This window comes from Danio aesculapii, chromosome 11, assembly GCF_903798145.1.
Source record: "Danio aesculapii chromosome 11, fDanAes4.1, whole genome shotgun sequence".
Taxonomy (NCBI): Eukaryota; Metazoa; Chordata; class Actinopteri; order Cypriniformes; family Danionidae; genus Danio; species Danio aesculapii.
Genome location: NC_079445.1, coordinates 41,542,214 through 41,555,524, shown reverse-complemented (window position 1 = coordinate 41,555,524; position 13,311 = coordinate 41,542,214). Strand labels below are relative to the sequence as shown.

General features: G+C 35.3%; 1 protein-coding gene across 1 annotated transcript in view; it reads left to right on the top strand.

Moving 5' to 3' along the window:
• prxl2b (peroxiredoxin like 2B) overlaps positions 1–13,311 on the top strand; it is a 32,400-nt gene that overhangs the window by 2,800 nt on the left and 16,289 nt on the right. The window contains exons 2-6 of the mRNA XM_056468562.1: positions 534–738; positions 3,113–3,164; positions 3,651–3,714; positions 3,948–4,023; positions 12,878–12,996. Of these exons, the coding sequence (XP_056324537.1) occupies positions 534–738; positions 3,113–3,164; positions 3,651–3,714; positions 3,948–4,023; positions 12,878–12,996 (516 nt within the window). The remainder of the gene's footprint in view (positions 1–533; positions 739–3,112; positions 3,165–3,650; positions 3,715–3,947; positions 4,024–12,877; positions 12,997–13,311) is intronic.

Sequence of the window (13,311 nt, the reverse complement as noted above, 5' to 3'; positions counted from 1 at the left end):
TATTTTGTGGTTACCAGAATGAAGAGACTAGGTTTGGAACCTATTTAGGGTGAGTAAATAGTGAATATTTTTTTCATTCATGGGGGAACTATCCAAAAAATCCAAGAAAAGTAAAAGAAATCATTGATTCATCCTCATACATGCTGCTATTCTATACGAACTGAAACTAATGAATATGGAGACCCTCCCTGAAATCAAGATGGACAATTCTTACTTTTATGCAATATTGCAGTGTATATTATAAATTATTTATCCATGCACATTTTAAAAATATAATCTGATGCTTTTATAAACACTTTAAAAAACATCTCCTCTCGTTTTTTACTGTTATGAGGGCAGGATGATAATCTGTTAACAATAGCCAATAGTTATACTAATAATTAATAATAAGTAATTCACATGGTCAAGATTAATCCCTTCCCTATATTTGATATTAGTTGCAAAGCATTTATAAAAGGTGATTTTAATATGCTGATAAAAATGCTGATTTTAAATTCCCTTTGAATGTGATATCCTATTTGTCTGGTTTTTAGATGGTGGAGATTGGTTCTCTGTGGCGGGAGCAGACAGTTGTTCTCTTCTTCTTGCGGAGGTTTGGCTGTCAGGTGTGCCGATGGATGGCAGCGGAGATCAGTAAACTGGAGAAAGACCTGAAAGCACATGGTGTTGCTCTGGTTGGCATCGGACCTGAGGAGACCGGAGTGAAGGAGTTCAAGGATGGGGGGTTCTTCAAGGGTGGTGAGGATTTGTCCTTTAGCTTGGTTTACATTTTAGTACTGTGCATATGTTCTTATATGGCTGTTCATTTATGTGACAACAGCATTTTAAGGGCCTGAAAGTCCTAGGTTTTAAAAATATACAATTATTAACTCCCTGTATAGTATGTAAATGCAAAGTTTTGACAGGTTGTGCACAAGTACGTTAGTGTACATCATTTATTCATTAATTTTCCTTCGGCTTAGTCCCTTTATTCATCAGGGATCGCCACAGCAGAATGAACCGCCAACTTATCCAACATATGTTTTACACAGCGGATGCCCTTCCAGCTGCAACCCAGTACTTGGAAACGTCCATACATACTTATTCACACACATACACTACTTAATCAATTCACCTATAGCGCATGTGTTTGGACTGGGGGATACCGGAGCATCCAGAGGAAACCCACGCCAACACGGGGAGAACATGCAAACTCCACACAAAAATGCCAACTGGCCCAGCTGGGATTTGAATCGGTGACCTTCTTGCTGTGAGGCGACAGTGCTAACCACCTAGCCATCGTGTCGCACCAATAATCTTATTTCAAAGCAAAAAACAAGATTAATTTGCTTACCCCGTTGGCGGATTATTTTGCTTGTTTTAAGGAAAAACTCACTTCATTTGACTTTTTATTTATGAAAACAAAACAATGTTTTGTACTTGTCTAGAAAATGCTTTTTGATTTATTTTTTTGTTTTGTTTTTTGTTTTAGATATTTGAACTAGAAACAAGACAAAAAGTCAGAAATGAATGCATTTTTGTGTATGAATTGTCAGCTGTGAATTGTCCTCGTTCTGTTCTACCTTTTTTGTTTTGTTTTTAAAAACAATCCCATTGTAGTCCATTTTCTACTTTTAATTTAAAAAAAGATGAATCACAGTTAATAACATTAAAAAAAGGGTTGTACTGTCATTTTAATTAAATTATTATTATATTTTAAACCTTTCAAAACATAAGGCAAATATGTTAGGACATTAAACTCTAATTTTGCTCAAAATCAGAAGTCTCAGACCACAGGGAAATCATTGAATTCAATTTTGACCACAAAAAGATACATATTTAAAAAATATATATATATTATTTTTGTTTAGAGTTTTGGAACTGTGAAAACTTTTGTGAACTGTGTGAAACTCTTTTAAAATAGTTAACAATTGTTAGATTCCAATTAGAACATTATATTTGCATTTTTTGAGTAATAGAACAGAAAATAAATTGCATAATGTTATAACTTCAAATAGGCCTGTCACCTTAATCAATATGTTGACTTTTCGCACAACACATGGACGTGACCTTAATAATTTTTGGTGATGCAATATATATATATATATATATCTCACCCATATAAAAACCAATTCTAGCAACATTTTAGCTGATTGTGCAACATCTCTATCTCTATTGGAGGTGTCCGTGTCAGTACGGTTAGAAAAAAACACTATAGTATTTACTATAAAGTACTATAGTATAATTTCATGTGGGTATCTGATAACTGAAAATAGATCTGGTTGCAGGTATCACAGCCTCTGCTACTTTTTACCTTGCACTTTTTAGTTAACATTTATTATTATTTATTTAGGCTATGTGTTTTCACATTCTGATTATTAAATTGTTAAAATGACTATAAATAAATGAAATATCCTTACGAATAAAATATGATGTGCTCTTTGGAAGAGTCCTTGCGTTGTGAAGATATTATGTTGTCATTCTGGCATTATATGATGAGGGTTTAAAATGACAATAATATTGTTTATTGCAGTATATTTTGGAGCAATATGTCTTACAACAAAAATAGATATCGTGATAGGCCTATAACATCAATGTGCAATGCATGATATAGCATTATGATGGAATGTAAAATGGTAAAATAATGATAACATAAAATGTGAAACTGTAAAATAATACATGACATTAGAATATCATTTATAATATAGAAAAAAAACATTTAATATTGGACACTATTTCAAAATGGTTGATCAATTGAGAGTGATGTGAAGATTTTCTAAAATGATGAATACTGAAATCGTTACATTCAGGATTTTTTCTGCAAAGAAGGAGATAACTAATTAGAAATTGCAAAATGCTCTTTTCACTAATGTTCACTTGGGCCTCACTGAGCAAGAGAATGATTGCAATTCTTTGCATTTTTTTCTTTTGAAATAGCTGATAACCTCAGGTTAAGCTCATTGTGTTGGTTTAGTTTTGAATGTATTAGTGACTAAATTCCCAACTTTTACTCTAACTTTATGACCTGTTACTATGCCTACCATGCCTGTGTTTACCTTTGGTTTGCCACTGATAAAAGGTGTCATAAGCATCTTCCTGATTCTGTGAATCTTTAACCTTTTCTTTGTTTTAGACATCTACGTTGATGAGAAGAAACAGTGTTACAAAGATTTAGGCTTTAAAAGGTAATGTAAACATATTCACGACTATTTTTTGCCTATGGTATTTTTTAAAGTCCATATGAAATCAAAATTTACAATGTTTATATTACTAGCACATACTTTTATTTTTTAGGTGAACAATTAATCTGTGTTAATACACTGAAAACAGTTAATTCACAAAAAAAAAATTGTTTTGGTAATCTTCAATCAAATCTGAGCATCTACTTCTGCGTTTGGATTGGCTACTTCTGTGATGATCTCAGTTTTTCGTAACCACTCCCTCTTATCATTAGCTTGCTATGAGGTAATGATGCACAAAAAGAAAGCGCCACCCCCTGCTAAATATTCAGTTTCAGTTGCAAGTACATCAACATACTGAAATAAAAGTCTCATCAACTTCCAGTTTACGTGGACGTTAAAACATCAGCAACAAACAAAAAGAGTTAAAATGTATTCAAGGACTGTGATGCTAGCATGTAAAAAAATAACATTTCTCTTTTCCAAACTCAGATACAATGCCATCAATGTGGTTCCAGCTGCCATGGGGAAAAAAGTACGAGAAATTGCCTCAAAGGTATTTATAACACATTACACATTGCATTTTATTGTCGTCGTTTGTAAATTATTATTCTGGTCATATAAAAAGCAGTGGTTAAATGACTTTAATTTGATCCTATGTGTAAATAGATTTATAATCAAGTTGTGATTAATAATGATCTAAATCACTTAAAATTGTGCATGAAATTTTAATTTTAGAAAAATATGTATAAGACAATAAGACGAAAGTACTGTTTTTATTTTTTGAAGGCGAGTGCAGAAGGAATTCAAGGGAACTTTACTGGAGATCTTCTTCAGAGTGGAGGCATGCTCATCGTCGCAAAAGGTAAAAATCACAAACGTTTCTACGCAAGACGTCATATTTTGTTGCATTTTTCTTTTTCTTTCATGGAAAATGTCATATTTAAAGGAGACCTATTATGCAAAAAATCACTTTTATAAGGGGTTTAAACACAGTTTTGTGGCAACAGTCTGTGAATATAACCAGCTTCTAATGATAAATATTTATTAATGTTTATTTTTTAGAATCACACTTCATAAAAACAGTCATTCTCCCTTTGTACTTGTCATCAGAGGGGGAGAGCCCTACCCAATAGTGATGATCTCTCCCTCATAAGCATAGCTATTTGTTGCTCTACCTTCTTTTGAAAAGAGCACAATCTCATTTGATTATAAAGCGACAGTCACCAAAACGGAACAATTAGGATCAAAAGGGTTAGTTTTAAAGAGTTATAAAACATTATTTGTGTGGAATTTTGAGCTGAAACTCGACATACACACTTTAGGGACATCAAAGATTTATTTTACCTCTTGTAAAAAGGTGCTCCCTTTTAAGCTAGGGCTGCACAATATTGAAAAAAAATTACTTTGCAATATTAATTTTTTTTTGCGATACATATTGCGATATTAAGTATACTTTCACCAGATGAAATAAATAGCTCTATTTGGAAAGAATTCTTAGTTTTAGATTAATTGGGATGGTTTTGTAGGCGAGGGCATCTGGATTTGATTAGCATAGTAGAGCAAAGATACAAATGAAATAAACAGTATATTAGGATTTTTTGGGAGTCTAGCAATATTCAAGCAAAAATATAATAATCAAATGTAAAATAACACTGTTTCCCAGTAATGGGTTGCAGCTGGAAGGACAACCGCTGTGTAAAATATATGCTGGATAAGTTTTCATTCCCCTGTGGCGACCTCAGATTAATAAAGGAACTAAGCCAAAAAAAAAAATGAATGAATGAAATCAGGGATTTGCAAACTCGATCCTGGAGGGCCGGTGTCCCTGCATAGTTTTGCACCAACCCTAATCAAACACACCTGCTTGTAGCTTTCTAGTGATGTTGAAGACACTAATTAGGGTGTTCAGGTGTGTTTGATTAGTGTTGGAGCAAAACTCTGCAGGGACACCGGCCCTCGAGTATCGAGTTTGCCCATGCCTGTTCTAAATCCTGTCTTCAAGCACTTGAAATTTTAGTTTTAGATTAATTGGGATGGTTTTGTAGGCGAGGGCATCTGGATAAAATATAATAAACCAATCACAAACTTTGATTAGCATAGTAGAGCAAAGATACAAATGAAATAAACAGTATATTAGGATTTTTTGGGAGTCTAGCAATATTCAAGCAAAAATATAATAATCAAATGTAAAATAACACTGTTTCCCAGTAATGGGTTGCAGGTGTAAGGACAACCGCTGTGTAAAATATATGCTGGATAAGTTTTTATTCCCCTGTGGCGACCCCAGATTAATAAAGGAACTAAGCCAAAAAAAAAAAATGAATGAATGAAATCAGGGATTTGCAAACTCGATCCTGGAGGGCCGGTGTCCCTGCATAGTTTTGCACCAACCCTAATCAAACACACCTGCTTGTAGCTTTCTAGTGATGTTGAAGACACTAATTAGGGTGTTCAGGTGTGTTTGATTAGTGTTGGAGCAAAACTCTGCAGGGACACCGGCCCGAGGATCGAGTTTGCCCATGCCTGTTCTAAATCCTGTCTTCAAGCACTTGAATTCTTAGTTTTAGATTAATTGGGATGGTTTTGTAGGCGAGGGCATCTGGATAAAATATAATAAACCAATCACAAACTTTGATTAGCATAGTAGAGCAAAGATACAAATGAAATAAACAGCATATTAGGATTTTTTGGGAGTCTAGCAATATTCAAGCAAAAATATAATAATCAAATGTAAAATAACACTGTTTCCCAGTAATGGGTTGCAGCTGTAAGGACAACCGCTGTGTAAAATATATGCTGGATAAGTTTTCATTCCCCTGTGGCGACCCCAGATTAATAAAGGAACTAAGCCAAAAAAAAAAATTGAATGAATGAATGAAAATAACACTGTATAGTCTTCGTGTTTATATACATAAGTAAATTTAATAATTTCTTAAAGTTATAAACATTATAATTTCTTGTTTCTGGATGCTTCAAACTGGCTTGAAATGCTCACACAGTCAAAGTTATGCGAATAATATAATATCCTTTTTTTTTTTTTAGTAAATTTATGTTTAAATTTTGCAATCTCCACAAATCATGTATGTCTTGATCTGTAGCTCATGAAAAAGTACAATCCCATCTCGACATTGCAGATCTTGTGATATAACTATAAGGGGTCACACACCAGAAGCGCCACTCGGCGACGCGTCGCGCAGCGCCACGCAGCGCCACGCAGCGCCACGCAGCGCCACGCAGCGCCATGCATTTCAGCATTCTAAACACAGGTTTCTATCAGGGTACACACACCGGCGCCCAGCCATGACTCAGGACACTGTTCATATTCCTGCCGCGCCACAGAGTGCCATCTGTTTAGTTTTATGTTAAATATCATGGGAATGTGCGCGTCTGGTGTGTGATACTTTTAACTGTCGTGTGCGCGCCATGTCGCAGCGCTTCTGGTATGCGACCTGCTTATTGCGGAGACAAAACTAGATATCAATGTGAAACAATATATTGTACAGGCTCAGTTCAGACTTGTGGTATTTAAGTAAATTCAAGTTAGTTTGTAAATAGCTTTTCACAATAATTGTAGTTCTAAAACAGCTTTTCAAAAAAAATGCACAGTACAGCATGAATCCAAATCAGATAAGATCAAATATAAGTTGTGTAGTGTGGACAGTATATAAAATAGTTAACCTATAAATATACAGTACAGTGCTGAGCATAAATGATAACACTCCCTTTTGAAAATGAAATTTTTATTCATTTTTCAGTGAATATAGCCAATAATTTTTGGTGCATTTAAACCAGGCATGTCCAAGCTCGGTCCTGGAGGGCTGGTGTCCTGCAAAGTTTAGTTCCAACCCCAATCAGACACACCTGGGCTAGCTAATCAAGCACTTACTAGGCTTTCTAGAAACATCCGTGCAGGTGTGTTGAGGCAAGTTGGAGCTAAAATCTGCAGGACACCGGCCCTCCAGGACCGAGTTTGGACACCCATGATTTAAACAAAACAATTGTATTAAACAGTTATATTTATTAAACTAAGAGTTTGGTCACCAAACATCTTTAGAAATCGAAAGATAATACATTTAAACCTGTAGAAAAGACACACTGTCATCTTTCTGACTCTTGCACCAGGTTGCACATTTGCACTATAGACCAGTGTTTCCCAACCCTGTTCCTGAAGGCACACCACAGTACATATTTTCAACCTCTCCCTAATCAAACACACCTGAATCAACTTATCATAACATCAGAAGAGACTCCAACACCTGAAGTTAATGGGTCAGAAAAGGGAGACATCCAAAATATGTACTGTTGGTGTGCCTCCAGGAACAGGGTTGGGAAACACTGCTATAGACACTTACTCACTCCATATCTCTTGGAAACGTTGTGCATTTCAAATTGTGCTTCATACAGGTGAGTGGGCTTGACAAACCACCTGTAGAAACACTGTAGAAACTCTCTTCTCTCTTATGCACCTGACACTTTATTTAAACTCCATCTTGCAAGGAAGGAAAACGATTTTTACTATAAGTGTACCACAATCATGCTGCAATGCTTGCTTCAACCTTAAATAACTCTTTATGTACAATTACTTGTGTAGCCTGTCTTATGTGTATAGTTAAGTACCTTATAGTATATGTTAGTTATGTATAGGTTTTTGTAAAATAGCTCTTATGTCCAGTCTTGTGTTTGTATTTAAGATTAATTTATGTAGCACCATTGTCCTGCGAGACATGTCATGTCTTTCCTCTGTATGTTCACACATGTAGCGGAACGACAATAAAGCTCGACTTGACTTAAATTCAAATGAGTTATTTAAAAAATATATAAAAAACTTGAAAATGTCAAGTAAATTTGACATTTTTTATGTTTCTCTTGATTTTTCCCTGTTTATTAAAATGTTATTTAATATTTCGCCCCAACATTAAATTGTGTGTGCTAAATTTTAGACTGTGATCTTTACTTTTTTTTTTTTTTGGTAGAAAGTTCAATTTACACAGCAGAAGCTTATGCAATAAATATTGCTTTGGATCGAATGGAAAGGACACAGCATCGTAACTTTAATTTGCACAGATTCTAAATCAGGGATGGGCAAACTCGATCCTGGAGGGCCGGTGTCCCTGCATAGTTTTGCACCAACCCTAATCAAACACACCTGCTTGTAGCTTTCTAGTGATGTTGAAGACACTAATTAGGGTGTTCAGGTGTGTTTGATTAGTGTTGGAGCAAAAGTCTGCAGGGACACCGGCCCTCGAGTATCGAGTTTGCCCATGCCTGTTCTAAATCCTGTCTTCAAGCACTTGAAGCTTCTAAGTATGATCACTCCATAATGTCCATGATTTTAAAGAAAACGACAACACTAGAAAATCAGAAGCTCAACATTATCTTCTGTTGGATTCCAGGTCATATGGGACTACGTGGAAATGAACTGGCAGATGAAACTGCAAAAAAGGCTATCTCCTTGAATGTGACCGAATGTTTAATTCCTCCTGATGACTTGAAACCCACCATAAATTTGTACATAAACGAAACATGGCAAAGAGAATGGGACAACTGCATCAACAACAAATTACATGAAATTAACCCGAAAATAAATGACATTTAGCAAATTATAATTTCGAAATCAGGCACGATCAGGCGGTCTATACCAGATGTCGAATTGGACATTCTAGGTTGACCCATTCATATTTATTAAATAACGAAGAATCACCTAAATGTAATAACTGCCAGACTGCTCTCACCATCAAACATATTTTGTTGGAATGTAGAAGTTTAAATTCCATTAGACAAAGTTTTTATAAGGAGAGCACTTTGATGGACATTTTTAAAAAGGTACCACCAGGAAGAGTTTTACATTTTTTTTATCAAAAATATAACTAAAAAACCTTATTTAACTGAATAATTTTTTTTGTAAATTTTATCCATTTATATTTTATATATTTGTCTAAGTAATTTATTTATTTATTTATTTATTTAAAGGGCACATAGTTTACCTCTTTTTTTATGATTTAATATTAATATTATGGTTGTTCTGAGTGTGCCAGTTTAGGTTCAGTTTAAAACACAATTCAGATTGTTTTATTATAATGTGTTAAAAAGTGTCATGTTGGGGGCGTGTCCACAGTTCGCTGATTTATGGGTGTGTTGCTTCACATGTAAATTAGTTTCGGCTTCCCGCCAACGTAACAAGGGGGCGGGGCCATGAGCTCACCCGCTCTGCGTTTGCAACAGAGTCTGACAGGCAGACTGAGGAGAGAGAGGATCTTACATGTACTCTGACACAGACCAAGCAGAGTACAAAATCATTTGTGTCTTTGTACAGTTTTACAGCCAACTGTGTGCTAGTTTTAAGTGCCGAGCTTGTACACAGAAACTAATAACCACGCACACTGAATTAACTTTGACTGAGGCACCGGATGCGCCGCTCGATGCCGCGACACGGCACACCAGACACTCTCTGCAGCGCGGCATAAGCATGAAGTGTCCTGAATCGTTGCGCCACGCATTTCTGAATTCTAAACAGGTTTCTGCAGCGGTCCGCGGCGCCCAGCCGTCGACTTGAGTGTACCCTGATAGAAACCTATGTTTAGAATTCTAAAACGCATGCTAGTTAAGATCACAGGGAGCTTCTGGGATTGCGAGAAATGCAAACGGCTGAAGTATAAGGTAGACTCAATGAGAAGTACACATGTTTGCAAACCTACCTAAAGATACAACCAATAATTCCGATTAGAGCGATAATGTGGAGAATATTGCTCTTGTGTTGAGCCCAATGAGCCTTGCATCTAAAAATAGAGCTAGGGTGTTCCTTTAGTGATATCACTTCGACTCACGCTGAAAATGGCGGACGTGAATCAACAAACTGAGGATATGATGACGCGCCTGTCAATCAATATTGGTGGGCGGGGGGACCGCTCTCCTACGTAAAGTTGCGGTCAATTTGAAAACAGCTCCAATTGGTCCAGCGTTTTTTATGTTAAATTGAAAAAAAAGCACTGGGTGTGCTTGTATCACCCCAATATGACAGTCTATACACCATACATGCACATATGTCTGTCCAAACAGCTTGAAAAGTAGATTTTTTTACCATAGGTGCCCTTTAATATAATACAAATTTGTTTTTATCATGTAATATTTTAATGTATATCCATTTGGTCACGAAATAGCCATAAGTTGCTGATATGGCAATAAATATGTAATAAATAACCTTTTTTGTTTGTTTGTTAGATTAGCTCTAGTTTTGTCTTTGGTAATGACTATTCTGAGGTATATGCAGAAATATATTATTGCAAGGCATTCTATAGAAATTATTAAATAAAAGAAAGATCTGTGAAGGGTGTGCTTCTATATGCTGACCACTGTATATATTGTCCTTTCCAAAAGGATGATGTTTATGCGTATAAAACATTATGTAGCCACATAGTATGTTTATAGCTTTTTTAGTGTTAGGGATGTCATTGGATCCATGTAATCTGTATTGTCGTCACTAGAGGGCAGCATGACTTCACAATAACAAATCTAATACATGCAAATCTGTTCTCTGCTCAACAGTAAGAATTAAGAATTAATCGGATGAATTCTGCCTGTAGCAGAGATTAACATTTTAGAACAACAATACCTCGATGTATGTGGATTTGCTGAGTATGTACTGTTTCTGAACAACACTAATTCAGCAATATAAGTACTTCACCAAAGAGTTTCATTGGAAATTTCATGCACGTAACTGCAAAGTCATGATAATAAAGCTTATTTTAGGATCATTAACTTTTTATGAAGTTTGACATTATTTTCAAGAAATGTTCTGCTTAATTCTCATTACTTGAATGCAGCCAAGTTTGTTTACAATTCTCATTCATTTTATAATGAATCTCATTCAGTTCTCATTACTTTGACACAAAAATGAGAATATTCATGTCCAGTTATGATCGGTATGGTTTTCTAATTAAAATCTGAGTAAATTCTTAAAGTACTATTTATTCTGCCGTAAAGTGAAAAACATGAATGCATAGGTCTCAAATTCCTGGAGGGCCGCTGCTCTGCACTGTTTTGCTCCAACCCTAATCAAACACAGCTGATTCAATTAATTAAGGTGTTCAAGACTACTAGATCAGCGGTGTTTGATAGGGTTAGAGCAAAACTGTGCAGAGCTGCGGCCGTCTAGGGGTGCGTTTTCCAAACAACGACGTAACTCGTGGCTGAACTATCATAGTACGATGCATCGTTTGGGAAAAGAATGATGTAGTGACAAGTGTTTCCCAAAACTTGTAGTTTCTCTGTCACAGACCCATCGTTTAAACCCCGTTAGTTATAATGTAAAACGCCCATAATGATACTCTAAATGAGGTGGTAACAGCTTCTTTAGAGAAGAACCCCATCATTTCTTTGTGCAAATGATATTGTTTTACACGCACACACATTAAAAAAAAAATCCAATATTAGTTTTGGTAAAAACATGCACTCATTTTCCATATTAATTGAAATATATGTAAATGGCACATATAGGGCCTATGTTATTGAGAATATTCCCTAGTCTATTCTAAATTAACATAAAATCACTTACAAAAGGTAATATGTATTGTAATATCATATAAAAATTTAAATAAATAAATAAATAAATAAATAATGAGGCTATTTATTAAGAAATGAAACTTAATATTTATTATTTATTAGGAAATGGAAAAAAAAACTGATTTAATATTATTATTAAGTAGGATATTGTTTATTTATTTATTTTTTTTGAAAAGTCTACTTTTACAATTTGACACATGCACTGCAGAAATGTTCTAACCAACAGGCCCATGTCTGAAACCATACAGATACTTAATAAATAACCTACTATAAATTAAAAGCATTAACATATGCTATGTTTTTGGTTTTCACAAGCTTTGGAGATGTAACATAAATTCTGCCTTTAAATAATAGGTCACCTATAGCTTTCGTCATGAGGCATGGCTGTGTTGAAAATGACATCAGTGTTTTCAAAGTGCACTGCGAAGGGAGCACAATTGTAAACGTGAAGATCACTAAAACTGAACTGTAAAAATACTTTGAAAGCGAATTACACCTAAGAGTGAGGATTTTTTTTTAAATCATTCCAAGTTTGAATGTTCTAAACGAATAGGGCATAGGGGGGATAATTGGGAATAGAACACAGCCAGGAACTATGTTTCTAACTATAGCTCCAGAGGTGTAGTTTCAAGAAGTTTGCGATGCAGTTTGCCAATGTTCGTTGAAACGATGGATTTGGGAAATGCCAAATCAACGAACTATGTTTGTAATGACGGAACTTGCGACCTTAGTTGGCTAACAATGGTTTCCAAAAAAGCACCCCAGGAATTGAGTTTAAGACCTATGCATTTAAAATATAGTTCACACAAAACTGAAAAAATCATATTTACACTTTCTCAAGTGGTTCCAAACCTTTATAAGTGGCTTTATTCTATTGAACACACACACACACACAAAATATATTTTGAAGAAAACTGAAAACCTACAACCCTTGACTTGCATAGCAGGAAAAACAAATACTATGGAAGTCAATGGATACAGGTTTCCAACATTCTTCTTCAAAATATTTTCTTTTTTGTTCTACAGAAGAAAGAAACCCAAACATGTTTGTAACAAATGAAGGGTGATGTAAATGATTTTTTTGGTGAACTATCTCTTTGTGTTTAAATGCCATATAGACAGTATCATAAAGCAAATATGTATTGCATTCTGTTCAGGTGGAGAGAAAGTTCTGCTGCATTTTATCCAGAAATCGCCTGCAGACAATCCACCTCTAGAGGAAATCACTAAAGCTCTCGGGATCTCTGCGAACGTCCAGGCGGGGGAAAAACCACAGGTAAAAAAGGAAACATTTGCAAGGTCAGACAGGAGTAAGTCAGATGTTGCATGAGAAGTTTTTCAGTAGGTTATCTAGTCAGGAGCTCTTCCTCTTAAATGTTTCTATGGCTTTTATGGTAATAGAAGCAACACTGCAATACAAAATAATGACCAGTATAACTGAATACATTTGCATCAACAGAGACTTAAAGGGATAGTTCACCAACAAATAAAAAATGACTTACAATTTATTCACCGGGGTGGCACGATAGCTGGGTGGTTAGCACTGTCGTCTCACACCGAGAAGGTTGCTGGTTCAAGTCCCAGCTGGGCC